This window comes from Chionomys nivalis, chromosome 17 (assembly GCF_950005125.1).
Source record: "Chionomys nivalis chromosome 17, mChiNiv1.1, whole genome shotgun sequence".
Lineage (NCBI taxonomy): Eukaryota > Metazoa > Chordata > Mammalia > Rodentia > Cricetidae > Chionomys > Chionomys nivalis.
This window is the reverse complement of record NC_080102.1, coordinates 42,652,641-42,680,475: the sequence shown is the minus strand read 5'-3', so window position 1 is coordinate 42,680,475 and position 27,835 is coordinate 42,652,641. Positions and strand designations below refer to the sequence as shown.

At 45.6% G+C, this 27,835-nt stretch overlaps 2 protein-coding genes across 3 annotated transcripts in view; both read right to left on the bottom strand.

The window, feature by feature from the left end:
• The window catches only part of Ppara (peroxisome proliferator activated receptor alpha), a 70,732-nt gene that overhangs the window by 41,723 nt on the left and 1,174 nt on the right, over positions 1 to 27,835 (bottom strand). For both annotated transcript variants that reach the window (XM_057791999.1, XM_057792000.1), the window contains exon 2: positions 27,653 to 27,739. The gene's annotated coding sequence lies outside the window, so the exon portion shown is untranslated. The remainder of the gene's footprint in view (positions 1 to 27,652; positions 27,740 to 27,835) is intronic.
• LOC130888711 (eukaryotic translation initiation factor 1-like) lies at positions 4,894 to 5,440 on the bottom strand. The gene has a single exon (XM_057792001.1). It carries the CDS (start codon positions 5,399 to 5,401, stop codon positions 5,060 to 5,062), a length of 342 nt encoding a protein of 113 aa, XP_057647984.1. The 5' UTR covers positions 5,402 to 5,440; the 3' UTR covers positions 4,894 to 5,059.

Genomic DNA, 27,835 nt, shown 5'->3' with positions numbered 1-27,835 from the left:
CCTGTGCCTTCCCATGCCAGCAACGTTCAGATAACAGGTTTTGTGATCTTTTCTTGCTTGTTGTGGGGCAGCTTTGTATTCCTAGAAATATTCTTGACCTTTGTTCGGGGATGCAGCTAAACACCTTGGGCAATTCCGGTCCTTCCACATCTGGTCCTGGTGATTTGCTAGACAGGAGCATAGCAAAGCGCTCCCCACTACTGAAGAGGGATCTCCTATTGGGTTCCCACTGAAGCATGTGGGTTTCCAGGTTGGCAATGGGAGTTGGCAGAGTTCCTGGGCCTGTATGAGGGCCAGATACCATGTCTGGCCCCGTGTGAGTCCTGGGCCCTGTTCCCTCTAAACTTCTCTGATGGTTCTTTCTTCTGTCCATAGACATGTACCCCCAAATTCACTGGCAGATGTCTGGGGACCAGAGATCTTTCTCCTCTCATCGCCTGCCTGGGGGTGGACACTATCCCTCCCACTGCCAGTTACTCAAATTGAGGACTTTGCAAGCTCTGTCCAGTCTCCTCCCTGGTGTCAGCCTGGCCATCCTCAGGTCAGCACGTCTCCTGTATTTGCTATTGTCTGAAAACGAGCCACACTGCACCACCGGACACCCAGCATCTTTGAAAGCAGATTTCAGTTTGCTTGTCTGGTTGTTTTGTTTGTTTGGGGTTTGTTGGTTTGTTTGTTTTGGTATAAGCTGGCTTTTATCTTCTCTGGACAAGGGGCCGATCATTTCCACACATCATAAAATAAGTTGGCTATAATAAGGCCGTTTGGTTGGTATTTCTCAATACTTTATAAATGTTTTTTAAAACTGTGCATGGGTTTATGTGTGAGTGAGTGCCCATCTTCAATCACGCACATCTGGAGGCATGACTCTGTTGTCTTCCTCTATCACCTCCCTCCTTAGGTTTTGAGACAGTTTCTCACTGAGGCAGAAACTCACTGTTTGAGCTGGGCTGGCTGGCCGGCAAGCATCCAGGAGCCTCCTGCCTACCCACCAACGCTGGGGTTCCATGCCCAGCCATACCCAGCTTTTGTGTTAAGTGCTTGGCATTTGAACTCAGGTTCCCTATTTCAGAGCAAGTGCACTTGGACCCGCTAAGCCATGTTCTCAGCTCCTTCAATGTTTTACACGCCACACTGTCTTCTGGAGAGTAGCATCTCATATTCACTAATATTGCTTCCATAATTTCAAAGTAAATTGATCATTATACTTAAAGATCCCAGTATACTCCTTGGGTAGACACCTGAGATTCTTGTTTAATTTAAAAAATGTTTATGCATGAGTGTCTTGTGTGCATGTGCGCATATGTACCACATGTGTGCCTTGTGGTCAGTGTTCAGAGGAAGCCAATGCACCCTGGGAACTTGGAGTTCTACACTGTTATGAGACACCATGTGGGTGCTGGGACCCCAACCCTGATCTACTGCCAGAGAAACAAGTGCTCTTAACCATGGAGCAATCTCTCCAGCCCCTGCACCTGAGGTTCTATATAGCTCTTTAGGTGAATACTTGATATCATGATATATAGGTCTAAGAATCTAGCAGGTTGCTTTCTTCATACTTACTCAAAACATTGCTTAAATTCAACTATTGGTTCCATCCCACATCTGCACTTAGATGTCATTTTGAGTCTTAGAAAATATGCTACCATAAAATCATCAGATAACATGTCATTGTTCATACCTGACATTGACACATTGGAACTAATGAATTCTCAATAAAATGGGGGAAAAGAACATTATTAGGCTGTCACGTGGCTTCTTTTGAAAAGCATGATACTTAGAGGGTGAATGACCATGAAGGGATTCACCTACCAGAAAGACGTGACAGCAAACAGGGGGCCTCCAAATAATGAAGCAAAAACTGGCAATGCCAAAGGGAAAACAGAACCAGTTCACAGGCATGGCTGAAGACTTCAGCATCTTCCTCTTAGGACCCAATAACGTTAGTAGGACAGAAAGTCAGCTTGATTATGGAAGACCAGGGGAACATGATTAATAAAACAAGAAGACTCCATGTGTGGTGGTCCGGTAGCTGAATGGTCTATCTCTGTCCAACAGCTTACAAGGCAATGGTATAAGGAAATGTGTCCTTCGGGAGGCGTTTAGCTCAAGAGGGTGGATGGGATGGGAAGAGAGCACGTAGGGCAGAGCCCTTTGAGTCACCTCCTCTCTCTACCAGGTAAAGACTACACAGGAAGATGTGTCTGCAACAGGAAATGGCTCATCAGTCACAGAGCTGGAGCCTGGGATCCAGACTCTCAGCCTGTGAGAAATAAACTCACACTGTTTCTACATGACTCAGCTCGTGATAACGCTTTTCTTTTTCTGTTATCGCGTGTGGGTGTGTGTACAGGTGCATATGTGGGTAGGTATGTATACAAGTGTTACAGGTGCATGTGTTCACACATGTGTGTACAGGTACAGTGCATGTTTGTACATGTATATGTGTGTACATGCCTGTACAGGTGCATATGTGTGAAGGTATCTGTGTGTACCTGTGTATGTGTGTACAGATACATATAGTTGTACATATGTGTACATGTGTATACAGGTGCATATATGTGAGGGTGTGCATGGAGGCTGGAGGCTGACATCAGGAATCATCCTCAGTTGCTTTTCTGCCTCATTCATCGAGGAAGGGTCTCTCAGGGAGTCTGCAGACACGTCTCCTCTTGCCAGCCATTTTGCTCTAGGAATTCCCTGTTTCCACAGAGTCTGGAATTACAGGAGGGCTGCAAGACCCACCCAGCATACCCCCGAGTTTCAGAGATCTAAACACTGGTCCCCAGGCTCATATACCACATACTTCAGTGCTGACTCTCTTGTCGGCTGCGGCTTACTATAACTTGGCTACAGAAGCTCAGCAGGGCCAAGACACCACCCAACAGCAGGTTACACTTTCATTTACCTCAAGAGCCCGCAGAAAATTCACCAAGACATATATCCTGCGCCATTGAGTAGATTTCAGTCATTTAAAATCAAAACCACGTCAACTGTGCTTTCTGATAACAACAGAATCAGGCTAGAAATTAACAAGAGAAAGATGACATAAATATTCCTAAATGTTTGAAAACGAAACTGTGCACCTCGAAACAACCCACAAGTCAAGACGAAGTCTCAAAACGAATTTGGAACGTACAGAACTAAATGAAAACACAGCGCACTGCAATTGCAACAGAATCATGAGAAGATGCAGGAATACGGCAGAAAGAAATTCCCAGCCCTAAAATACCCAGCAGGGGAAAGAGGAGCAGAGAGGGCTCAAAGCAATAACCTAAGAGTCTTCCTTGGGAAGCCAATAAAGTCATAGCAAAGAAAATGCACAGCAAAAGAAGGAAGAAAATAATAAAACAGGAACAGCAATCAATGAAGTTAAAATTTTAAAAAAGCCATAAAGAAAATTAATGAAACAAAAAGTTGGATCTTCAGGGAAAGCAATCATAACTGACAAACCTCAGTTAGGCTGATAGATACAAGATGCAGGCCCCCGGTGTCGGGAAATAAAACAGACAAGAAGAAATGGACAAATTCCCAAAAGTTACTGTCATAACTTCACCAATAGCTTGATGACCACAAAATTTAATTTGTGATTTAAAACATCCCAACAAAGAAATACCCTGCTTCAGATGGTTTTACTGGAGGATTCTACCCAATATCTAAAGAAGAATCCATAAACAATCTTATATAATCTCTTTTTAAAAAATGAAGTATTCTTGTCTCATTTCTGTTGCTATGATAAAACACTATGACCAAAAGCAACTTGGGGAAGAAAGATTTACTTGGCTTACACTTCAAGGCCACAGCCCATTACTGAGGCAAGAACTCAAGCAGGAACTTGAAGCAGAAACCACAGAAGACCACTCCTTGGTGCTCACAGACCCATGCACAGATAGCTTTCTTATAGAGCCCAGGGCCACCTGCCCAGGGAATGGTGCTGCCCTCAGTGGGCTGTGCCCTCCTACATCAGTTACCAATTAAGACAACCCCCTACAGACAGAGCCACAGGCTCTGTTAAAGATAGGAGAGCCAAAACCAAAGATAAAGGGTTTTCGCTTTTTAGCCCCCTCCCCCAAGTCATCTAAGATATGCCAAGTTCTCAGTTAAGTCTAACCAGGACAAGAAGGAAATGCTTTCTGATGCATTTCCATGAAGCTAGTACCACTCAAGAACCCAGCAAAGCCAGTTAAAAGAAGGAACACTACAGATACATTTTGCTTATGAGTTTCAACATAAAGGTCTTCAGCAAAATATTAGCAAATTAAATCCCAAACTACATAAACAGTTAAAAAAAAAACCAACCAATATGTCACAGTCACGTGAAATTAATTCCAGATGTGCAATTTAACACTGGGACATGCATGCTATTATAGCAACGGCTAAAGAAGAGACAGTGGGCAAAATATGACAAGACCTTAATGAGTTCCGATTAGGAAAGACCAAACCAACTCAATAACAAACATCTATCAAACGAACACTAAGGTTAACGATAAGATTCAGGGTCTCTGTGCCTTGGCCAGAAGCAAGGCCAAGGATGCTCATAGTTACTGCTTACTCAACCAATAGCTGGGGTTCCAGCTATTCTTGTAAGAAATTAGGGGATAGAGGAGAGGAGCAGGGGTAATTGTGATCCAAATGCATTGTATGTGTATATGAAATTCTAAAAGAATAAATAAAAATTATACTTTAAAAAATGAAAAAAAATGGAAGGCTGTGTTTTTAAAAAAAATTAGAAAATAAGTGAAAACTGCAATGTAAATTACAAGTTTAGGATTAATTCAAATGAAGAAATTCATGTATTTGTTGAATAAAGTTGAAGCCACCATAGATAGGAAAATAATACTTTTTTTTAATTTTTTTGGTTTTTCTTTTTTTTTTTTTTTTTTTTTTTTTGGCTCTTTTCAGTTTATTGCATGAAGGAGTTACACTAGTCCAAGTTAAAAGCGGACCCCAAATGGTTACATTATACAAGCTGTGAGGTTTTTAAACTTGTGACAAGGGACAGGAGGGAAATTCTACTCATTGCAAGAAATCCTCACTTAAGCTTCAGAGTCACAAGCACTTAAAACCCATGAACCTTCAGCTGATCGTCCTTAGCCAGTCCAATCTCTATTAGGAACTGGCATATGTTCTTGCGCTGGTCACCCTGTAGCTGAATTACTTCTCCATATTCTGGATGCTCAATTACAGTACCATTGCAGGCAAATTTCTTCTTATACGCCTTCACTAGTTTCTTTTTATCGTAATCATCAGCGATCCCTTGGACAGTGGTAAGGGTCTTCCTGCCGTTTCTCTGTTGAATTCTTATATGGATATAATCCTCAGTGCCAGCAGGAAGCAGGTCATCACCCTTACTTGCATCAGCAAAGGGGTCGAAAGAGTGGAGGTTCTGAATAGCGGACATACGATACGATTCCTTTTCCTTGGTGGAAACGGCCTGCAGAAGGCGGCTGCGGGAGAAGGCGGGCGGGGGGGGGGGGGACGGAGCGTCGGGAAGCGAGGGGGCTCGAGGGGGAGGCAGCTGAGTCCTCGGCGGCGGCTCAGTGACTGGGGATTTTTTTGGTTTTTCGAGACAGGGTTTCTCTGTAGCTTTGGTGCCCATCCCGGAACTAGCTCTTGTAGACCATGCTGGCCTCAAACTCCCAGAGATCCGCTGGCCTCTGCCTCCCGAGTGCTGGGATTAAAGGCGTGCGCCACCACCGCCCAGCTTTTTTTTTTTTTTTTTTTTTGAAATAGGGTCTCAACTATGTAACCCTGGCTGGCCTGAAACTTGCTGTGAGGACCAGGCTGGCCTTGATTCACAGAGATCTGCCTGCCTCTGCCTCCCTAATGCTGAGACTAAAGATATGTGCTCCCCACATCTGCCTTCGAGGTACTTCTTCACAAAAGAGTTAAAATAACTAAACCTTTAAAAGGCAGAGAGTTAAAAGGAAGAACACTATTTGTAGTCTGGGCATGGTGGCGCTTATGTTCAATCCCAGCACTTGGGAGGCAGAGGCAGGCAGATCTCTGAGTTTGAGGCCAGCCTGGTCTACAGAGTGAGTTCCAGAACATCCAAGGCTCCACAGAGAAACCCTGTCTTGAAAAATCATTTAAAAAAAGTTACCATGCAGACCTTAGGACCTGAGTTTGATCCCCAACATCCCTATATGAGCCAGGCACAACAATATACACCTATGATCCAGTACAGGGCCAAGGCCTGAGGCACATGGAGTCCTGGACCTTAGACCAGGAATCAAGCTTGAATTAATGAGCTCCAAGTTCAGTGAGAGACTTTCTCACAAAATAAGGTAGAAAGCCATAAAGGGAGAACATCTGACAGTATCCTCTGGCTTCCACATGCGTGTGCTTACACGAACACCATATGCACACACAAAAAAAGAAAGCGTGCAAGAACATTTCCCTGGCATTTTCCAAAAGAAGACAGCAGGCACGTGGGAAGGTGGAAGGGAAATGCAATCAAGCCCATGGGATCTGTGACTTCACGCCCACTAGGCCATGATAACAAAGACGACAGGAAGACATCTCAGTAGGTAAGAGTACCTGCTACGCAAGCCTGAGGACCTGAATTCCATCCCTGGGACTCACAGTGAATGAGAAAACAGGTGTTGTCTTCTGACCTCCGTATCTGAGTTGTGGCATCTGCATGGCTGCACATATATCATACACAAACATGCATTTTTTTTTTCAAAAGACACATAATGAGATAGCCATAGCAACCTTATTCACAGTAGCAAAAACTCAGAAACCAAATATGTGCCAAACCATAGTTAAATAAAACACAGTCTGTCCACACAACGGGATATTTTGCCAATAAGAGGAATGGGCGTATGTTCCAGCAGACTTCCTACATGGGAAAGGTGACCACAGAGACCAGGTTGTGTCTGATTCCAGAAGAGGCCTATAGGATGCAGATTAGTAGCTGTCAAGGGAGGAGCTGGGAAGCCTGGAGACAATGCTGTGTAAGTCAGCTCAGCATCTTGGGATGACACACCGTGAACCAGTGTGATTACATCTCAACAGAGCCTTTAAATAAGAAAAGGAGGGGCTGGAGAGATGGCTCAGCGGCTAACAGCAAGTACTGCTCTTGCAGTGGACGCAGGTTCCCAGCATCCACTTTGGGCAGCAGACAATGCCTACAACTCTAGTTATAGAGGATCTGATGCCCTCTTCTGGCCTTCACAGGCACTGCACACATGTAACACAAACTCAATTAGGCACATGCACGGAACACACAAAAATAAATAAATACATCTTTAGAAGGAGGGGAGGGAGGAAACGGGCACACAAATGTTGAAAGCATCTCTACCAATAGTAACCCCAACCTGGAAGAAGCCTAGATGTGTTTTGTGGGTGAATAGCTTTGCACACCGTGGTTTACCACAAGGCAATGCAGAATGGGACTCAGTAACAAACATTAGGGATCGACTAAAGAACCCGAAAGAGCAGATGCTTCTCGAGGAATCACGCTGAGTGAAAAAAGGCCATGCCTAAGAGGACACACTGGGTATCAGGCCTACAGCAAGTTCTTACTCAGTGTAATTACCATTTGTATCTACGGGTGTGCATGTGTGCACACGCACGTGCACATGACTGGAGGATAAGTCATGGCCCCATCGCCCAAGTACTAAACTACATGTTTTCTATGGCATATTTGCTACGAACAAAGGTGTTCTCCACACACCAGGGCACACTTACTGTTTCCAGCAAATTTTAACAGAGACACAATACCTTAATCTAAGATTCACATTGAACTCTTGTGAGGCAGTCTGGCTCTCTCCAGCACAGGTCCCTGTTTAGGGTCAGGTTGCCATCTCTCCCTGCATCTGACACCCACCCATGATTTTTCCTTGCCGACCGTGTGGAGGACACTTTCAAGGGGGTAGCCCTGGCAGCTCTCCTCTTTTTAAACAGATATAGGAACTGTGTGAGTACGTCTACTTCTGGGAGCCGTCTGCACAGCTGAGTCTACACAGATTGAGAATTTCTCGCCCAAGCTATCTTGTGTCCCATTCTCAAGCTGGTTCTTAAATAGCCTCCAGGCCTCTCCGCTTGCATGCCCTCAGTCTTGTCCCTCTGCCAGCTGGAAGTGTGTACAAGGCTTTCCTGTTTGGAACGAGAGGTCCCCGGAGCTGCATAGCTTCCATTCTTATTCAGCACAACCAATAAAAGAAATCTGGAAGCATAATTATTCTGTCCACCTCCAAGTAAGAGAGTAGAGGGCTCCAGTGTCCACCCCCATGACACCGATTTGAATCTATTCTAGGGATTTAAATGCTTAGCAGACATGAAGACTCCTAAGTCAGGCACCTCCTGTAATAACTGATTGAAAGGAAATAATGACAGATATGATTTAAAGTGGCATGAACACTAAGGCACTAGAAGGCAATCCATTTTTGGAGGGAAATGGAATTTTTTGCTTTAAAGTCCTGAGTAAAATTAAGAGTCAGGAAACATAAAAAATAGGCATGGTGGCATGCACCTGTAATCCCCAACACTTGGAGGCAGAGATAGGAGGACCCCTGGGCTTGCTGGCCAGGCAGCCTAGACGAATTAGTGAGGTCTAGGCTCTGTAAGAGCAGATACTGACCTGTAGCCTCTGCATGCATGTGCGCACACACCCATGGATACACACACACACATACATACACACACACCGCCGACAGGAAACCCACTATGGGTTATTAATGAGACCTCAAGGGGACAGATGTGTGTCTGGAGTCGATAATCATGAAATTGTCCAGGGCCCAATACAGGAGCATGCTGAGCAGCTTCTGCAGATTCTGTGCCGTTAACTACCAGCAAGAGGGTATAGCTGAGGCTGAGCCCAGTTGTCCACAAGTCTCGACCCCAGCATGCCCGTGTGACCTTGCTCTTTTATTTATGTACAGGATTACAGCTTGTACCCTTTGAACTGTCTGCTTTCGCTCCATGCTGTTTGCTTTGAAAGACTGTTTTCTCTTCCATTGGTTTTCATCTGACCCCTCATCCTCACCCTGCTCGGTAAACATCATCTCCCCCCTCCAAACCCTGGCCATGGTGCTGCATCTACTCCACAACACAAGGGTCACACGCAGTGGGGCCGGGTTCGCGGTCCTGGGAGTGAATCCTGGCCATTCTACTCCTGAGGGAGGACAGCATGGCTCCCAGCTGCCAACAGAGCTAGGCTTGGTCTCTGTGTAGCTGCCTGAAGCTACCCAGGTCTTGGATCTAAGCCAGGGTCTCCTTGACTCACACATGGTGCAGTGCCTTCCCCACATAGCCCCTTGCTCATCAGAGCTACACCTGCCCAACTCCTCTGTAATCACTCTGAGCCACCTTCAGCTCCACCTTCAGCCAGTGGGGGCCTCTTAACAGCTGAATCAAAGCACATGCCAGCCTCACTCGGAAGCCCCATGCCATTTACATGGAGTCCCAACCCGGCCTCACGATGGCCACCACAGTGACCTGCTCCCACCTCTCTCCTGGGACGTCTCGTCCTCTTCTCTGGGACATTCCAGTTCAGTTCCATTGCCTTGCTGCTCTTCACATGAGCCTAACTGGTGGCCTGAGCTGCCAGGACAATCCCCGGTCCAGTCTGCTCAGCAAGTTCTCACCTGAGTTCAACTTCCCCCATCATACTTCTTTCTCCCCAGGTCAAACAAGGCTATCTCACAATGTTGCAGACCCAGCTGACCCAAGCTAAGCTTGCTCCTCCCACTGCTTCTGTCTTTTCACCTTCCCAGGTCCAAAACTCAGCCTCTGTGCCCACGATCCCACGTCCCTGGTACAAGGGATGGGGTTTTGTGTGTTTGGGGCTTACTGACGTACCCCTGGGGCGCAGAGGAACTCAATGACTATTTAAATGCATCTCTTTTTTTGTTTGTTTTCCTTTGTAAATTCAATTCTCTGACCAATGTAAAACACTCAGAGCTTGCTAGGCCCATCACTTGCTTTCAGCCTCCACGCTTCGCCCCAATTTCTTCAACCTGGAGCATCACTCACACTTTTGAGGACGCTCAAATACCTCTCCTCTCAAATGCCTCCTGAGGATGCCCAGGGTGCAAGAGCCACTCCCTGACTGCCATTGCTCCATTCTTAGGTCCTGACTGGTGACCTACCTACGACCTGCCCACATGAGCAGGAGCAGCTCGTTATGCAGAGTTCTCACTTTGTCTGCCCCCTCTCACTCCGACACAACACCGTTTCATCAATAGCTATGACATGAATTTCATACTGGTGCTAATGTCTGAACAATGCTCCCTGCCGGGCTAAGCAGTGAGCCTTTGGGAGGGAGAGGGGCCCGCCCCAAAATAATGCCAGTGTTGAAAGGACAGAGCTGACTTCAAGGCAAAGCCTTTCTTAAAGAAATAGGATTCCTGTCACCTAAAGTGATGAGAACACACAGGAACAGAAACAACTGCTTAATAAAAGCATGGCTCTAGAGTGTGGTGGTGCACACCTTTGAGCCCAGCACTCAGGAGGCAGAGGAAGGCAGATATCTTGAGTTTGAGGCTAGCCTTATCTACATAGCAAGTTCCAGGCTATCCAGGGCTACCTAGGGATGCCCAGCTAAACAAAGAAAGAAAAGCATAACAATACTTTCTGCTGTAAGATTCTTGATAGGTGTGGTATTAGTCAGGGTTCTCTAAAGAACATAATTGCTACTCTGAATCTATCTACCTAACTACCTACTAGCTCCCTACCTACTATCTACCCTACCTGCTATCTATCTACCTATCTCTCTACCTATTATCTATCTATCTATCTATCTATCTATTATCTACCTACCCACATACCTACTGTTTATCTACCTACCTACCTACTATCTACCTACCTTATATCAATCTATCCATCTATCTACTATCTATCTATCTATCTATCTATCTACTACCTACCTGCTATCTATCTACTATCTATCTACCTACTATCATCTATCTATCTATCTACTACCTACCTGCTATCTATCTACTATCTATCTACCTACTATCATCTATCTATCTATCTATCTATCTACTATCTACCTACCTACATACCTACTGTTTATCTACCTACCTACTATCTACCTACCTTATTTCTATCTATCTATATATCTATCTGTCTGTCTGTCTACTATCTATCTACTAACTACCTGCTATCTATCTACTATCTACCCTACCTGCTATCTATCTACCTATCTCTCTATCTATTATCTATCTATCTAATATCATCTATCTATCTATCTATCTATCTATCTATCTATCTATCTACTATCTACCTACCTACATACCTACTGTTTATCTACCTACCTACCTACTATCTACCTACCTTATATCTATCTATCTATGTATCTATCTACTACCTACCTGCTATCTATCTACTATCTATCTACCTACTATCATCTATCTATCTATCTATCTATCTATCTATCTATCTACTATCTACCTACCTACATACCTACTGTTTATCTACCTACCTACTATCTACCTACCTTATTTCTATCTATCTGTCTGTCTACTATCTATCTACTACCTACCTGCTATCTATCTACTATCTATCTATCTACTATCTATCTACCTACCTACTATCTATCTACTACCTACCTACATACCTACCTTAAAGGGGACTTAGAAGAGTGATTTACAGGTAAGGTCCAAGTAGTACAACAAGACTGTCTCCAGAAAGGCCAAGAATTTGGTTGTTGTTCAGCCCACAAGACTGGGTGTCTCAGCAGTGCCAATATGGTGCTGGAGTCCCAGGGATTTCCTAGAGAGCTTCGTCTTCACTCTGGTTGGCAAGTTCAATCATCCTGTTACTAAGGCATTCCTTTGCAGTTATCAGAACCCGTTTCTTCAGGATTCCAACATAGACTGAAGACTTAGCAAGCAAAAATCAAATGCTTCTTTCTTCCATGTTCTGTGTGTGTGTGTGTGTGTGTGTGTGTGTGTGTGTGTGTGTGTGCTACTAGAAGGCATGGTTTAGATTTATGGAGGGTCTTCCTGTTTCAAATAATTCAATCAAGAGCATACCTCACATCTGGTATGTCCAGATGCTTGGGTTTTAGTTGATTCCAGAGGCAATCAGTTGAAAACCAAGAATAGCCATCACAGGCATCCCAAAACGTTCTGGGAAGAGACATGCTTAAGGTGCCCCAGACCACTGAAAACATCAACAACCAGTTGTGTAGGATCCATACACTCAACTAAACATGCATATGGTTGGTGTTCAAGGTCAGTATTTCAGTACATCATACAGGAATTTCCTTACAGGAAATGACTTCTTTATGAAACCGGGTAGCCCCTTTCCATGAATATGGTATACCTGTCTATTTACTTGGTCTATGATATGGTTTGCTTTTCTGTTACTGTTATAAACATCACACTCAAGAGCAACTTGGGAAAGAAAAGGGTTTATTTCATCATTGCCAGGTCACGCCGTCCATCACAAGGGAAGTCAGGGCAGGGACTGGAGCAGAAGAATGGAGGAATGTTGCCTGCTGGGTCACTCTCTGGCTTGCTTAGCTAGCTTTCCTATATACAAAACCCACCTGCCTAGGGATGGTGCTTCCCACAGTGGGCTGAACCCTTCCACGTCAATCATTAACCAAGACAATCTGTCAGATATGACCACAGTCCAACTTGATAAAGGCAAATTTCTTAATTAAGTTCCTCTCTTCCCGAGTGACTTTGGCTTGTGTCAAGTTTTGAGTAAAAACTAACCAGGACAAACCATACTTAATAACAACAATAACATCAATAATAATATCCAATAATAACATCAAGTTTCTTAGCGGAGGCTTCGGATACTTTTCTCAAATTTATTCCTAGGTGTATGATAGATGCATTTAGTTTTTAATCCATTATTACAATATGTTTTAAGGTTTATAGAAAATTTGAGCACAACACGTTTTTCATACAATGCTTCAGCTCTCACTAGTTCCTATTACTAAGGCCTTGCACTGGGGAGACAGATTTGTTGATGAGTAGCTCACTGATGAGACAACATCGCACACTACTCACTGAAGTCCCTAGTTACCACTGGCGATCCCTCTCTGCAGGACTGGACATATTTTGTGGGATGCCATTAGCATTACGGTATAACACAAAGCAGTCTCACTGCCCCCAAAGTGTCCCATTCATGGTCCCTGACTTACTTGCTCCTCCCTCTCTTAGGCCTCTCTAATCTTGACTTTCCCATCATGCCATGCCATTGCGATCATACTGTACACTGCCAGTTCAGGGACACAACATGTTCACACATGTTGTCTAATGTTGTAGTCTATGATGGTACCGGCCACAGTGTTGTCTGAAGGGACTGTCCTCGCTCACTGCCACCAGCAATGTATGAGATTTCCTTCCACAGCGCCCCCCACACTTGGCCAGAATGCCTAGCGCCACCTGATCCAGTAGGAGAGTCACGGTCCATCTCTACTAGGTGAGAGCTCGTACTGCTTTTCCCAACAGGCTACGGATGCGGGACATCTCCCGTGTGCTCTCTTTCCATCTGCTTAAGAACATGCCCTTTGCTCATGAGTTAGTCAACTCTTTCCCCATTTAAAACTGCACTTTCCTCTTACTGGGTTATGAGAGTTCCTTCTATTTTCAGGGATAACTTTTTTTCTCATAAATGCTTTATATTTTTTTCTCCAAATCTGTGTCTTTACTTTTCATTTTCTTAAGTGTCTTTTGATAAGCAAAAGTCAAAAATATTTTCCCAGCACTTATGACGTTTATTTTTCTTGTCCTATTACATTGTCTAATGCTGATATCACAATGCTACAGACAACTACATAATAAATCTGTAATTTTATAGAGCTTTGAGTGTTCACTGTTAGGTGCCAGGAATTTCACGGATCCTTTCTTGGATTAAGATTCTCTCTGCATTTTTCTCTTTGGAATTTTGTTCAATGCTTTAACTGTATTACAATTTTTCCCTCATCCAACCAATATTATGAATTACACTGATCTTTCTCTTTCATAAGTTCTGTGAAATTCATAGATCATTTTTACTTGATTTTTTTTTCAAATATTTTCCAATATTTAACCAGTCAACTTCCATTCTTATTGGCTTCCTGACATGTGGTTAAAATATATTGTACTTCTCCATATTACTACATTTAATTTGATAATATTTGTATGTAATTTTTACTTCCTTATTCTTTCTTTTTAAAAAATATATATTTATTTTTCTCTTCTGTATCTGGGCATTTTGCCTGCATGTATGTCTGTGCACCATATGCATGCAGTACCGACACAGGCCAGAAGGAGGTATCGGATCATCCAGAACTGGAGTTAATGACAGTTGTGAGCCACCATGTGAGTATTGGGAACAGAACCTGAGTATTTTGAAAAATCAACCAATGCTTGAAACCACTGATTCATCTCTCCAGCCACACTCTTCTTTCTTCTAAAAACCTGGTAATTGGGAGGGTGAACAGGAGCAATTTTTTTCTGTGCCACATAAACCATCAGACTCGCTTTGATGGACTTGCTACCAATACATTATCCTTTGCACTACCCCCCTTTCCGCTTTCCTGTTGTGTGGTGTGCATGTGTGTATGTGTGCATGCATGTGTAGATACATGCTTTTGCATATGTGTAGGTCCATGTGTGTGCATGGATGTGTTTGTGTGCGTTTTTGCATATGTGTGCATGCACATGGAAGCCCAAGGTCACTGTTCAGAATCTTCTCAATTGCTCCTCCACCTCATTCATTGAAGCAGGGTCTCTCTGTCGAACCCAGCACTCACTAATATAGTCAGTCTCACTAGCTGGCTCACTCTCCACTTTCTGAGGCTAGAACGACAGGTGGGCTGCCACACACTGGGCACCTATGGGTTCAGAGACCAGTGCTCCAGCCCTTGTGTTTGCAGGGCAAGTACTTTAACCACTGGGGTTTCCTCAGCCGCTACCCTGTGCTCTTCTGCGGTCATGAATGGCCTTGTGAATCCCAGTAATGTGTGGGAGTTGCTTCTTCAAGCTTCTCATCACGGCCACTTTCTCAGTTTGCGTGAGGAGGGGACCTCAGCGCACCTTCAGTGGCGGCTGGCTGTTCTCCTGCTGTTCCTTCCACCCAGGCACCACCACTGGCTTCCTCTCTTCTCGTGTACTTGTGGCACATGCTCTCCCTGGGACAGCACCGCTATCACTTATTATCATATCTTAGAGAGTGTGCAAAGTACTGGGCTTGTTACCAGGTGTCACCCCTATATATTATACTCTGCGTATCGTCTAACTACGCTCCCCACTCACTCGCCCCCCACCCCAAACGCTCCTTCCCCTGTTTCATGTCATGTATGCCTTTAAATCCTGACTGCTCGTGTGAGGGGAACCCTGGCCTTTCTAGCCCTCCCATTCATTTCTCTTCCCTTCACTCCCTTTCAATCTCATCCTCTCCTTCAGAGTCCCTCCGAACTTCCATGTCATGCATACACGTGTGCTTTTAAGTCTAGACCCCTCATAAGAGAAACACGCAGCATCTGCCTTGCCGAGTCTCTGTCACTTACATGGTAATTTTTAGTATCAGACATTTTCTGAGAAATGGCAGATTCTACTCCTCTTTGTGATTGGATACAACTCTTTTGCCGGTACGCCCCACATTTCTTTATCCACTCATCCGCTGATAGGCCACAAGGATGATTCTTATCTTGGCTGCTGTAAACAGGGCCAACATAAACATGGCTGTCCAAGTGTCTCTGAGGAATATTGCCTGAGGATCCTTCCCGTGTATAGTGGGACCATGCGGTAGCTCTGTTTTTAGCTTTGGAGACATCTCCACACTGGTTCCCTCAATGGATGTGCCCGTCTACCTTTCCACCAACAGTGGGCGACTTGTTCTTTCCTCACAGATTTGCCAGCTCATGTGGTTTGTTCCCTTCCCAAAGCCGCCCTGACTGGGACGAGGCGGGCAGACTCAGTACGACTGTGATTTACATTTCCCTGATGGCTAAGGATGAGGGGTAGGTTTTATATATTTATGGCCAGTTCCTCTTTCACTTTCCCAGTTTTATAAAGCATCGGGCGTGTTTATCACTGGGATATGAGAAGACCATGCAGCTGAAGGTTTGCTGTCTGTGCATGATCTCAAGGAAAGGGACCCAGATCCAATCACAGGGTGACTTTGAAACCAGGCAGGGATCATGAGCATGGCCACACTATCTCTCTTTCCTCTCTTCAGGGGCCAGGAGCTGTGACTCCCCCAAAGAACCCCCTACCTCTGTGTGTGAAGTGCCTTCTCCACTCATTCATACCCTGGGCAAACAGGGTGCCAGCTTCCCCTCACACCAGCCTTATGCAGGGAAGGGGCAGCTGCAATACTGGGCCATCACATCAACCTTAACCCCCTCGCCCCTGTCCCCTGCAAGGCCACTATGACCGGCACTACATCAGCTTCTAACCCACAGCTCCTCCTGCCAGGTCCACATTTAAGGAAGAACAATTGAAAGGCCACATTGTTCCACACCTCCCTGAGTGAGGGTCGGCTGCCAACACACTGTGGGCTTGAAGGCAGGAGCCATGAGTGGCCACGGGATGATGGCTCCAGAGCTGTCTGTGTCCTGAGCCCAGGCTTTGCAGCTTATTCTCTCCCATGCCGAAGGGTTCTATAGTGAGCTTGGGAGGTCTTGTGATCAGTTGATCTGTGCTCCTCACAGAATTTTCTATTTCAACTCACCATACCTCAGAGATGGAGGTTATCCGCAAATGAGTCACCAACGATGAAGTCAAAGTGAGTTCACCGTGGTGTAGGTTAGGCCTAAGGCAAAGTGATAGACATCACCAAAAAGGGGGAGCATGGGTCTAGGGTGATGTGGGATGTCCTTCTGTATATGTGTTGCTTTTATTGGCTAATGAATAAAGCTGTTTTGGCCAATGGCTTATCAGAATAAAGCCAGGCAGAAAATCTGAACAGAGATGTATAGAGAGAGTAGGCGGAGTCAGGGAGACGTCAAGTAGCTGCCAAAGGAGAAGGACCCGGAATCTTTCCAGTAAGCCACAGCCTCGTGGCAATACTCAGATTACTAGAAATGGACTAGAAATGGATTAATTCAAGATGTAAGCACCAGGGGCTGGAGAGGTGGCTCAGCAGTTAAGAGAACTGACTGTTCTTCCCGAGGACCCGAGTTCAATTCCCAGCACCCACATGGCAGCTCACAACTGTCTGAAGATCCAGTTCCAGGGGATCTGACACCTTCACACCAATGCACATAAAATAAAGTTAAATAAACCATAAAAAATTTTTAAAAAAAAAAATTAAAAAAAAAAAAAGATGTAAGCACCAGCTAGAACTATGTCTGAGTCATTGGCTGAGCAGTGTTATAATTAATACAGTTTCTGTGTGACTTTTGGGTCTGGGCATCTGGGAACAAATGAGCAGTCTCCGCTTACACTGGGAAGAGAGTTCAGCAGGTAGACAGGCTAGCTGTACATGCGTGCTGACTCAAAGTGCAATCCTCAGAACCTACATGAAAAGCTGGATGCAGTGGACATGTGGTTAGTGCCAGCACTCCCTGTGGTGAAGGAGGTAGAGACAGGAGACTCTGGATGGTTTTCAGGCCAGCTAGTTTGGAGTATAGGGCATAGAGGCACATACAAGGGAAACCCTGTCTCTGCAAAGTGTAAGACCCTGTCTGCACAAAGTGGAAGGCCAGAACTGGTTCCTAAAAAGCTGCCCTCTGACTTCACACACATGAATGTGCACAAGCATGAACATGCACACACACTAAATAAAATTAAAGTGGAAATGTGACCATAGGCAGACATGAGAGAAGATGCTTTGTGAAGCAAAAGCAGTCACAGCAGGGCCATGCTGGCGGGCTATAGAACACAAGGGCTGTGGCCATCAGAGACACTAGAAAGACAAGGATGGGTTCTGCCCAGAACCTTCCCAGGCATGCAGCTCTGCCGGCGGATACAGACTTCTGCCTCCAAAACCACAAGAAATGACTATTCCTGGAGCCCACAGGGTGTGATACTTAGTTCCAGCTCTCCGGAAGAATCCTGAGGGACTCTGATGGTGGGCCATCCTGAGACCTAGGGTGGGAGCAAGGGCCCACCTGAGCTCTCATGGTGGAGAACTCTGACTTCTGCTGGCTGGAATCAGAGATGCTGCAGAAGGGGTGGGTGAGGAGAAGGCAGAGAGGAGCCAGGAACAGGTGATGTGAGAGAGAAAACAAAGCGACGGGGGTTGGTGTCGACGACAACAGAAAGGCCACTAAGAATGATATCTAGGAACAGTTAACAAACCCTAGCTGGCATCTAGCGAGAAAACAGGGATCTAATAGTGTTTCTCAAACCTCACAGACCTATAGACTGAGGACAGACAGATTTCACTGTATATAAATGACATACAGTAATCTTTCTTTTTTTTTTTTTTCTTTTTTGAGACAGGGTTTCTCTGGGTAACAATCCTGGCTGTCCTGGAAACTTGCTCTGTAGACTAGGCTGGCCTTGAACTCATAGAGATCTGCCTGCCTTTGCCTCCGAGGACATACAGTAATTTAAACAGCCTGACTGTAAAAGAAAAACTAAAACCCTGGAACCCATCTCACTACCTGGGTTCCCATGCACAAGCAAGGGCAGCCAGGGTACCCTGCCCAGAAGCAGCAGGGGCCAGGTCTGCTCCCATCTAACCTAGTGGGCTCAGGACCCCAGATGTCCTCCCCATCCTTCAGACCCACCAGGCAAATCAAGGAGTAGCTTGGGCTCGCTCTCATTTTAGATTCTTCTAGCAAACAGGCCTGGATGAGAGGCGTATATTTGTCTAGGGAACAATTGACTTCATGCAGGCCAATCGAGCTGAATGGTGAGGGGCCCACTGCACCCCGAAGTCTGCTCTGACCCTCCCAGGCTCCATCTCAGGAAGCCATTGACCTGCTGGCCAGGGGAAGATGGTCACTGCCCTGAGGCTGCCGGACCCATCCGGGACAGGAAGGGGACGGGCAGGTGTGGTGATTAAATGGGCAATGCTTCCTGAATATCGGTCATTAAATTCCTGATTAGAGTTAATAATCACCTAAGATTAGATCTCGTCAGCCGATGTGGGTCAAGAGGAGTTTAACTCACACTTAATGCCTCAAGATCACGATGAAAAGAACGGAAAGGGTTCTGCAGATTCGTGAACTTCAGTGAGTCTTACTTTTCCTTCAACTTCTTTCCTTTACCAAAGGGAAATTCCAAATTCTTAGGATAAACATTCTCTGAGATGCACATCGGAGACACTCTTAAGCCCTGTGCATGTGCCCTTGGAGGGCCACCAGAACCTCTAGGCAGGGTCCTTCCACACCACAGGTCATGTTTCATTCCCCATTTGCCACTCCTTGTAGCCCGGAGAGAGACAGCAATGGAAGGGAAGGGTGGTCCCTGCGGTTTCCCGCTGCTTGCTCTGCACTCAGCACCAAGTCTGGCATCCGTTGCGACGCAATAAATATCCGTTGAATAAGTGAACGAACCTAGGAACAAGTGACTGCTGGACAGACGCCAAGAGAAGGCAGAATGACCAGAAGCAGAGATTCAAATCGCCTCTGGGTATGTGATGGGCAAAAGTCTTGTATCCAGAGCTGGGGAGAAGGCTCTGGCAGTAAAGTGCCTGCCACACAGGAACAAGGACTGGAATTTGGATGCACAGCTCTGAATACACATAAAATCTAGGCACAGAGACGTGTGTGTGCAGCCTAGCACTGGAGGGGAAGAGGCACTGGTCAGTCAGCCTCGTCAAATCAATCAACTCTGGGTTCAGAGAGAGACCTGGTCTCAAAAAGTAAGGTAGAGAGGGCTAGAGAGATGGCTGAGCAGAGTTTTTTTAAAGTATTTCCTGGCACCCACATTAGGCAGCTTGCAACTGCCCATAACTCTAGGTCCAGGGAATTTAGTGCCTCTGGCCTCTGGATATACCTACACATGGATGGTGCATGAGTGTGCATGCACGTATGCACACACAGACACACACACACCACACACACATACAACACATATTTAAAATCAAAATAAATCCTTGTAAAGAAAAGAAGCAAGGTGGCAAACAATAGTAGAAGATACTAGGAGTTGAGCTCTGGCTTCCATGTGCATGCACACACATGTGCATACACACAAACATACACCACATACACACACACACACACACACACTTGTTTTGGGGAGAGTCGAGAAGACTTCACGAAGGAAGCGGCATTGAAAGTAACCTTGAAGAACTCTCAGACAGAGAATGCACCTGCTCCTACCGAGCTGGGAGTGGGGTGCGAGCGAGGAGCACTAGGCTTCTTGCAGCTATTGGGTCTCAGGGAAAGTCACTTTCGTCAAATCATCTGTGAACATACATAACACAGACACGCATGCTTTGACAGGAAGGCATCCAGAATTCTGTTGGTACCCATGTCAGAAAGCTCCAACCAAGGGAGGCTCAGGGAGAAAGCTAAGAAGGAAGATCTGAAGCTGAGATCTGAAGGGAAGAGGCTACGGGTCGAGAGAAGACCTAGGTCAGGAGAAAGGTGCATGTCATCTTCATCTGTGGAAGAAGTAAAGAGTAGGAAAACAACTGTAAGATGCCAGAGTGAAAAATGTCAGCTCTGGGGAGTCAGGCTACACCTTTTTGGTCACCACTGAAACCCATGAGTGTCTGACGTGTGGGCTGATGGACAGCGGTAGAGAGTTAATTAGGCAGGCAAGTGCCTACAGCGTTCTTATAGCCTGCCCGGCAGGGCTGTCTATGGAAAGCCTGGCAGTCATCCCATTTATGAACAAGGAAACTGAAGCACAGGCCAGGTGAGTCTGAGAGTTGCTAGGTGACACGAGAGAACCCTGTAGCTTATGCTGTTCCAAGCTTCCCCTAGACCAGTCCAAGTGGGAGCCAATGAGTGAGACGAGGGAGGATCAAGGGAACAGTGCAGGGTGGCTCAGAGTAAGACACACAAGGCTTGGGAGTCATGGCAAGGTCACAGGTGATGTCTGGACTTGGAGTTCAGAGAGAGATGGCAAAATGCAGGGGCCTGGCAGGAAGCAGAGGCGCTGGCTGGGTTCAGGGGACCGATCCTGAGGATACTGAGAATTGGGAAGTCCATGCTAACTGGCCCTTTGGTAATCTGCCTTCATGAATCTAAATACAAAGTTCTCAAGATAACTGGATCTAGATGTGTTCACTTTACGCTACAATGCACGTTACCATCTCCTGAGGTCTGGTTTTCAGAGACTTCCTTATCTGAGGCTTCAGAGTCTCCCCTAAACCTTCTTTTAAAATATCACTAGAAATGTTTCTTCCCACCAAAGCCTCTTCTAGATTCATTCATTTCTCCAAAGGGTCACAGTTCATTGTAGGGTTGTGCTCTCTGAGTCAAGGAAGTCCTGGCTGAAGTCTTCCTTCGGGCTCCCATTTCTCCGAGCCTGTGCCTCTATTGCTATCGAGATTATCAGTTGCCCTTGAGTGTGGTTAAACATTCACCTTCATTAGACTTCTGCCCTAGACACTAAAAGCTACCTTTATTAGATTCATCCAAGTAGAGAATAGGGCACGGGAAAAACCGATAATGTTTGGTCTCCAGAGTAAAAGGAAGCCGCTCATATATCACTCTTCCTTCTGAATCCTGCTACACTCCCTGCCCAGTCTCTAAGTACAACCCCGGAACCCTGCAAGGAGCCTTGGCTGCTCCAGGTGAGAAGCTGTTCCTCCCTCTCCACTGCTGTCCTCTTGGCTGAGAACCGCAACTTTCCTGTTGGCCTCCACATACCAGCCCAGATGCACACTCCCCACTCCTCTCTCATGGTCCCATCCAGGTTGCGGGTTCAGTGGCAAGGGTGGGTGCCCTTTGTCCACCATCTTTGATCCACCCCCCAGTTGCTGTCCACCCCATTCTACTTTTTTTTTCTTTGGTTTTTGAGACAGGGTTTCTCTGTCGCTTTGGAGCCTGTCCTGGAACTAGCTCTTGTAGACCAGACTGGCCTCGAACTCACAGAGATCCACCTGCCTCTGCCTCCCGAGTGCTGGGATTAAAGGCGTGCGCCACCACCGCCCGGCCCATTCTACTTTTGAATGTTCCCACTTTCGCCAGAATGCCTTCATACATCTAAAATCCTCTCTGCTTTGGATAAAGGCACCAGGCATCAACATCGCCATGCCATGCTCCTTCGGTTGGTGTTTAGCCCAGGCTATTCTAGAACTTGTGGCACTTCTTCTGCCTTGGATTCCCAAGCGTGGATTATAGGCATGTGGCGCCATACACAGCTTCATCCCACATTTATCACCGGCACTCGTCCCATGAGCCTGGTACTTCAAAGAGCACTGCTCAGAGCACGTTTAGACACTAAGACCCCTTCCTTCACCGCACGCTCCCATTTCAAGCCTCCTTCACACATCACTTTCTGTGTCGTGCAAACCTACACATCTTTGCACACCTGAACTTTTTTTTTTCTTTTAAAGTGACTTTCCTATGCCAGTCCTCCACACTGAGTATAGCAGGCCAGGCTTGTTTTTGTGATTTCAAAACAACAGCAAGAGACTGTCTTTCCTAATGGAAAACAGCAGACAAAGCAACTTTTATGAAGGCGAGATAGTGGAGGTCACGCTCTGAAGTTTCAAGTACTTTAGGCTCCTGCTTACGAAGCAGCAGGCAGGAAAGGTGAGCCCAGCTTCCCCTGCCTGCATCTGGTGACATCTGCAGTATTTTTCAAAGTGAAGACCGAGGCAATGATAATACTTGAGCAAAATGCTTCCCTAAACTGTAAAGTCCAAGGGCACTGCAACCACACGCTGCCCGGATGATTTCCATTGTCAATAACTTTCACTTATTCAGACATGACCCCACAGCAGCCAAAGTTCAAAGTTCTCAGAACAGTTTTTTTTTTTTTTTTTTTAAACATCATTCTTCATGCACAGGACTAGAAAGTGGTGAATAAAGCCCTCCCCCAGGCTGGTCTGTGACTGGAGCCTGGAATGCATCAGAGCGACTTGGCTTGTGATTCCAGACTAAGAGAGCAGGGCTCTGGGATTGGCAAGCCATTAGATATCACTCTGACCAATCAGAAAAGCCACCTGGAAAACCCGCAGCTAAAACTTCTTCTAGTAAAAACCATCTGCATTTAGCGGGGAGGGAAGAGAGAAACACTGGCTTCGGGGCACTAAGATTTGTCACCTGCTGCGTGACTTCATCTTGCATTTTTTTTTTACAGGCCATCTTGTTTCACTGTGAATGCTCACCTAAAGCTGGCTGCTGACGTCTTGAATCAGGCACATCCAACCGTTCACCTCTAATTACTAGGTCTCTCCCCATAGTTGTTGCTTGTCACCTCAGAGTAGTTATCACACAACCGCAGACTTGTTCAGTTACAAATGGCTGTCAAGAGCCCAGGGGGCCCCTCACTCTTGAACCTACCCTAATCTTGAATTGTTCACAACAAGTTTCAGTGACCTTTGGGACAATTAACCAGTCTGTGTTCCAGCCCTGACTCTCAGGACTCAGAGCGATGCTGTTTTAAAGCCTTCCCTATGTTCTCCAAGCAGAAAGTGTCAAGAAAGTGGATCCAATTAGAGACACTTACTCCTTTTTTATTTCCAAATCTCTTAAAAATCCAGCAGAATAAGAGCAGCCTGTGGTGTGCCACCTGCAGGGGCATTTAATGTCTCCAATTTCTCCTAAGAATATACCTCCCGTGCAAGACCTTAATCCATTAAATACATAGGTTTAAGAGCTTGGGAGGTGACTTGGTGGTTAAAGCACTGGCTGCTCTTGCAGAGGACTTGGGTTTGATGGCAGCTCACAACCATCTGTAATTCTAGTTCCAGGAGATCCAATGCTCTTTTCTAGCCTCCACGGGCAGCAGGCATGCATATGAAGCACAGACATGCATGCAGGGAGAACACACACACACACATATATTTAAAAATTAATGCTCCATGTCCCAATTTACAGAACTTGAACCACATTTCTTCCTCAGTCAGGTATTTTAATCCATGGTTTGCAGAAAAAAATAACACTTTATTTAAACATATCTTCGGCTTTGTAGTGTTAAAAAAGGTATTTCATATAGAGTAGCTCCCAAATCTAGTGATAATTACAAACACAATATTTTGACAGCAACCACCACATCTTACTCCACTGTCACAGGAACTACAACCTGGCCATAAGGAGAGCTGCCAACTACCAAGAGGTGCCCCACAGTGGAGACAAGGATGTAGCACTTGCCAGCTCAGAGACACCTGCCCTTCCACATGAATGCTTCTACAAGGGTATAGGGCAGTCAGTTCCTGCTGATCTCATTACAGCCAATCATTTACATATTCAATGAGGTTCTCCAAGTTCTTACAAAATCTATAGTGCTATCAGGTGAACAGATCCTAACCCCCAGCCCTCCATGCCCAACACCTTACCCCCACTCCCCACCCCCATCTCAGTGGGAGAGGCAGACTCTCCAGAACCATGGTGCCAGGCAACACCTAAACATAAGTCCCACTATGCCGCAGGAGGCTGCCTTTTAGTAGGTCCCTCAGTATGGTTTGGTCTAACGGGCATCTGATTTTTGACACTGCACTGTCGTATCATCTACACACTGAGTCACACTCACAATGATCCTGGGACACACACAGCCTGCTGGCCCTAGGCTGGACACCTCTGGAGAGACACTGGAGGGAGGGCACATGCAGGATTTGTCTGTCACATTCTAAGTTACTGCTTGAGCCCTCGGCCCTCTCCTTTACCTGCTTTAAACTGGAATCTGATGAGAGGGCATGGGAGGGTAGTGAGAAAGTCTCTTTCTCAAAGTCTCCCGGAGGTCAAAAGGCTGTGACAGCTACAAATGGCTCAGGGTAGGTGAGCAACAGAGATGGCCCAGAGCCTGAGCCGCCCTGACGGCTACTCAGATGGGCACAGTTGTTTCGGCTGCTGTTTCTCAGTGTCACGGCTCTTCAAGGTGATCTAGAGAACTGCATTTTCTGTTGAGAAGCAGCAGCGTAGGGAGGTGGACAGAAGTCTGTGGCCTAGCAGGTGGCAGCTGAGAGGCGGGACCCAAAATGTCATAATGAATGACATCACACCTTTCCCGTCATATGCAGATGTGTCTCCAATGCACTCCCTGGTGCCCTTTCCTTTCTGCTGTGCAGACCCCAAACCAGCTCAGCTCAACTAGGAAGACTTCACCCAAGAGCGAGGGCTTCACCATGTGACATGCAGGACACCGCAGTCACCACCTCTTGATGCTCAGCCATTGAAGGCTGCAGAGACAAAGTGTGTATACACACACACACACACACACACACACACACACACTTTTGAAGAACAAGTAAATCCATAGCACAGTCTGGAAAGCCACATGCACGGTGTTCCTTTCTGCCAGAAGCCCAGAGAAGCAAGCTGTTAAACAGCACGTGTTTCTCTCTGGAAGCTCCTATTGAAACCCACCTGCAGCTGGGGGCACCCCTCAGCACAGCATGTGCTGTGAACCTGCACCCCTGGACTTGACGTTCAACAACCAAACCCAAAGCAGAAACCTCACAAAATGCCGAAACAATAACAAAGGTCCTCTTATCACCAAGTTGGAGATTTAAATTCTCTGCCTAATTTTCTCTAAGCCCATGACCCTAGATGATCTAGTTTATTCTACAACATTAAAAACTCTAAAGCCACAGACACAGCAAATGTTTGTCCCATACACAGAAGTTATAGCTTATTTGTCTGTCTGTCTGTCTATCTATCTATCTATCTATCTATCTATCTATCTATCTATCTATCTATCTATTTTTGAGGCAGGGTCTCTCTATGTAGCTCTGGTTAGCCTGAAACTCACTATGCAGACCAGGCCGTGAACCTCACAGGGATCTATCTGCCTCATGTGCTAGGATTAAAGACATGCACCACCACCATGCCCATTGAAATTTTTTAAACAGTGCCTATCAAACTGCCAAAATCAGAAATAAAAACAGAGACCCTCTCCCTTTTGCCACCAAAAGCAGACATTCAACCGGCCACGACCTTAGCTGCAATGCCACAAAGCTAGGACAAACATCAGCCACTAACAACAACAACACCCCACACAGAGGCTGCAAGAGCAACCAGGGGCAAGGGAATTTGTTGTAATTAAAATCTATTTATGTCAAGCAAAGAGACATTTCAATCAATGTTTTAAAAAAATCTTTTCAAACGGTATTATAAAACCACAAATGATCATAACATTAAAAAAGGGGCACAAGGGTCCCTAGGCACAAACGGCTAAGACACCCATTCTCTCACTGCAGTACAGTTTCTTCATCTTTTAACCATTATGAGGATAGTTTTAAACTTCTTTTTTGCTTGTCTGTTTGTTAGCTTTGTTATTATTGTTTGCTTATTTTATTTTTTAAGAGAGGGTCTTACTGCATAGCACTGGCTGGTCTAAAACTCTGTGTAAATCAAGCTGGCCTTGAACTCACGGAGATTCTCGTGCCTCTGCCTCCTGAGTACAAGGATGAAAGACATGCACCACCATGTCTATTCATCTGGTTTTGAGACGAGGTCCCATGTGGCCCAGGCTACCCTCAAACTTATATTTTTGATTCTCCTGCCTCTATCTCCTCAGTGCTGGGATTACAAGCATGTGCCATCCCTCCACACCTGATTTATGTAGTGCGTAGGATCAAACCAAGAGTACAGTGTGTACTAGGCAAGCACTACACCAACTGAGCTCCAACTCCAGCTGTTTCCTATATTCCGGCATGAAAATTAGTTTCATGAGCAAGTCCATGACTGTCTTGTTCATGAATGACACAGGAGCCCCTAGCAGCTACACAGTAAGCATGAATCAAATGAATTGTATACTCATATTTATCTATATATGCATTGGCTAAATACTGTATCTAAACCTAGTGGGATATTATACAAACACTTTAAATGAAGCAAAGATACATTTTATTCACATGAAAATATTTTTCCTCAACCTAATAAAGCATTATAAAAGTCTATGTAGAAGAAACATGTTTTCTCTTCTCCCATCTCTTTCTACCCTTTAAACACATACATACATACATACATACACACACATGTGCACAATTTTTAGAACTCTTTAATTAATAGGCTTGACAAGCATAAGTTAAAAAGAACGACTTCAGCTTTCAGTACTGAGGAGACTGAGCCAGGAATATAAAAAACTCAAGGATAGCCTCTGCTACACAGCAAGATCCAGGCTAGCATGGGCTACATAACAGGATCCTCCCCTACTAACAAGCACTGGAAGTCTGGTGTGTTTCCATACACGTTTAAGATGTGGGAAAAGAAACACTTTGCTTTCTACTGCCTTTCATTTACCGTCAGGCCCAATGTCCCTGGACTTTTATGTGGCTGCTAAGGACTGTTCATCTGACTGTTTCTTGGGGTCATCCCTGCCATGGCTGATGATGAAACTCACCAACCACGTAGTCAAATTTATCTGGAAACATAGAAACAGCTAGAAGACATCAGGCCAGTCTTACCAGTCAGTTTATAACCAGTCAGTAAGACTATTTCTAAAGCAATGCCACCTCCTTTTAAAAAGCACCAAAGCAGCCTGCCGTAAAGAACTGAGGTTCCCAGAGAACACACACTCAGAAATGAAACATGGTTCCATCCATTTGCCTGGCTTTCCAAACCCTGAAAATGCATTTACTATTTTATCATAAAATAATCTACCCGACCCCCCGACCTCCTGCTAGTGCAACCAAAGACAGAATTTATATTTCAGTCTGGAAGCTCCACAAGTCCTCTTTTTACCTGTGATGACAGCGTCTTGTTCCTGAGCTTGACTTGTGACAAACGTCAGTTCCACCGGGAAGATAGGGCCTTGAACTTCAGTCTTGGCTGTAGGACATTAAGGAAGGAACCAGTCACAATATGTTCTCTGGATCCCCCCCAACTCTCTGCCACCTTGGGAAAGTCACTGTGACCCTGCTGCCT

Coding starts and splice junctions, on each gene's coding strand:
- LOC130888711 (XM_057792001.1), bottom strand. CDS start 5,401: ATGTCCGCTATTCAGAACCTCCACTCTTTCGACCCCTTTGCTGATGCA.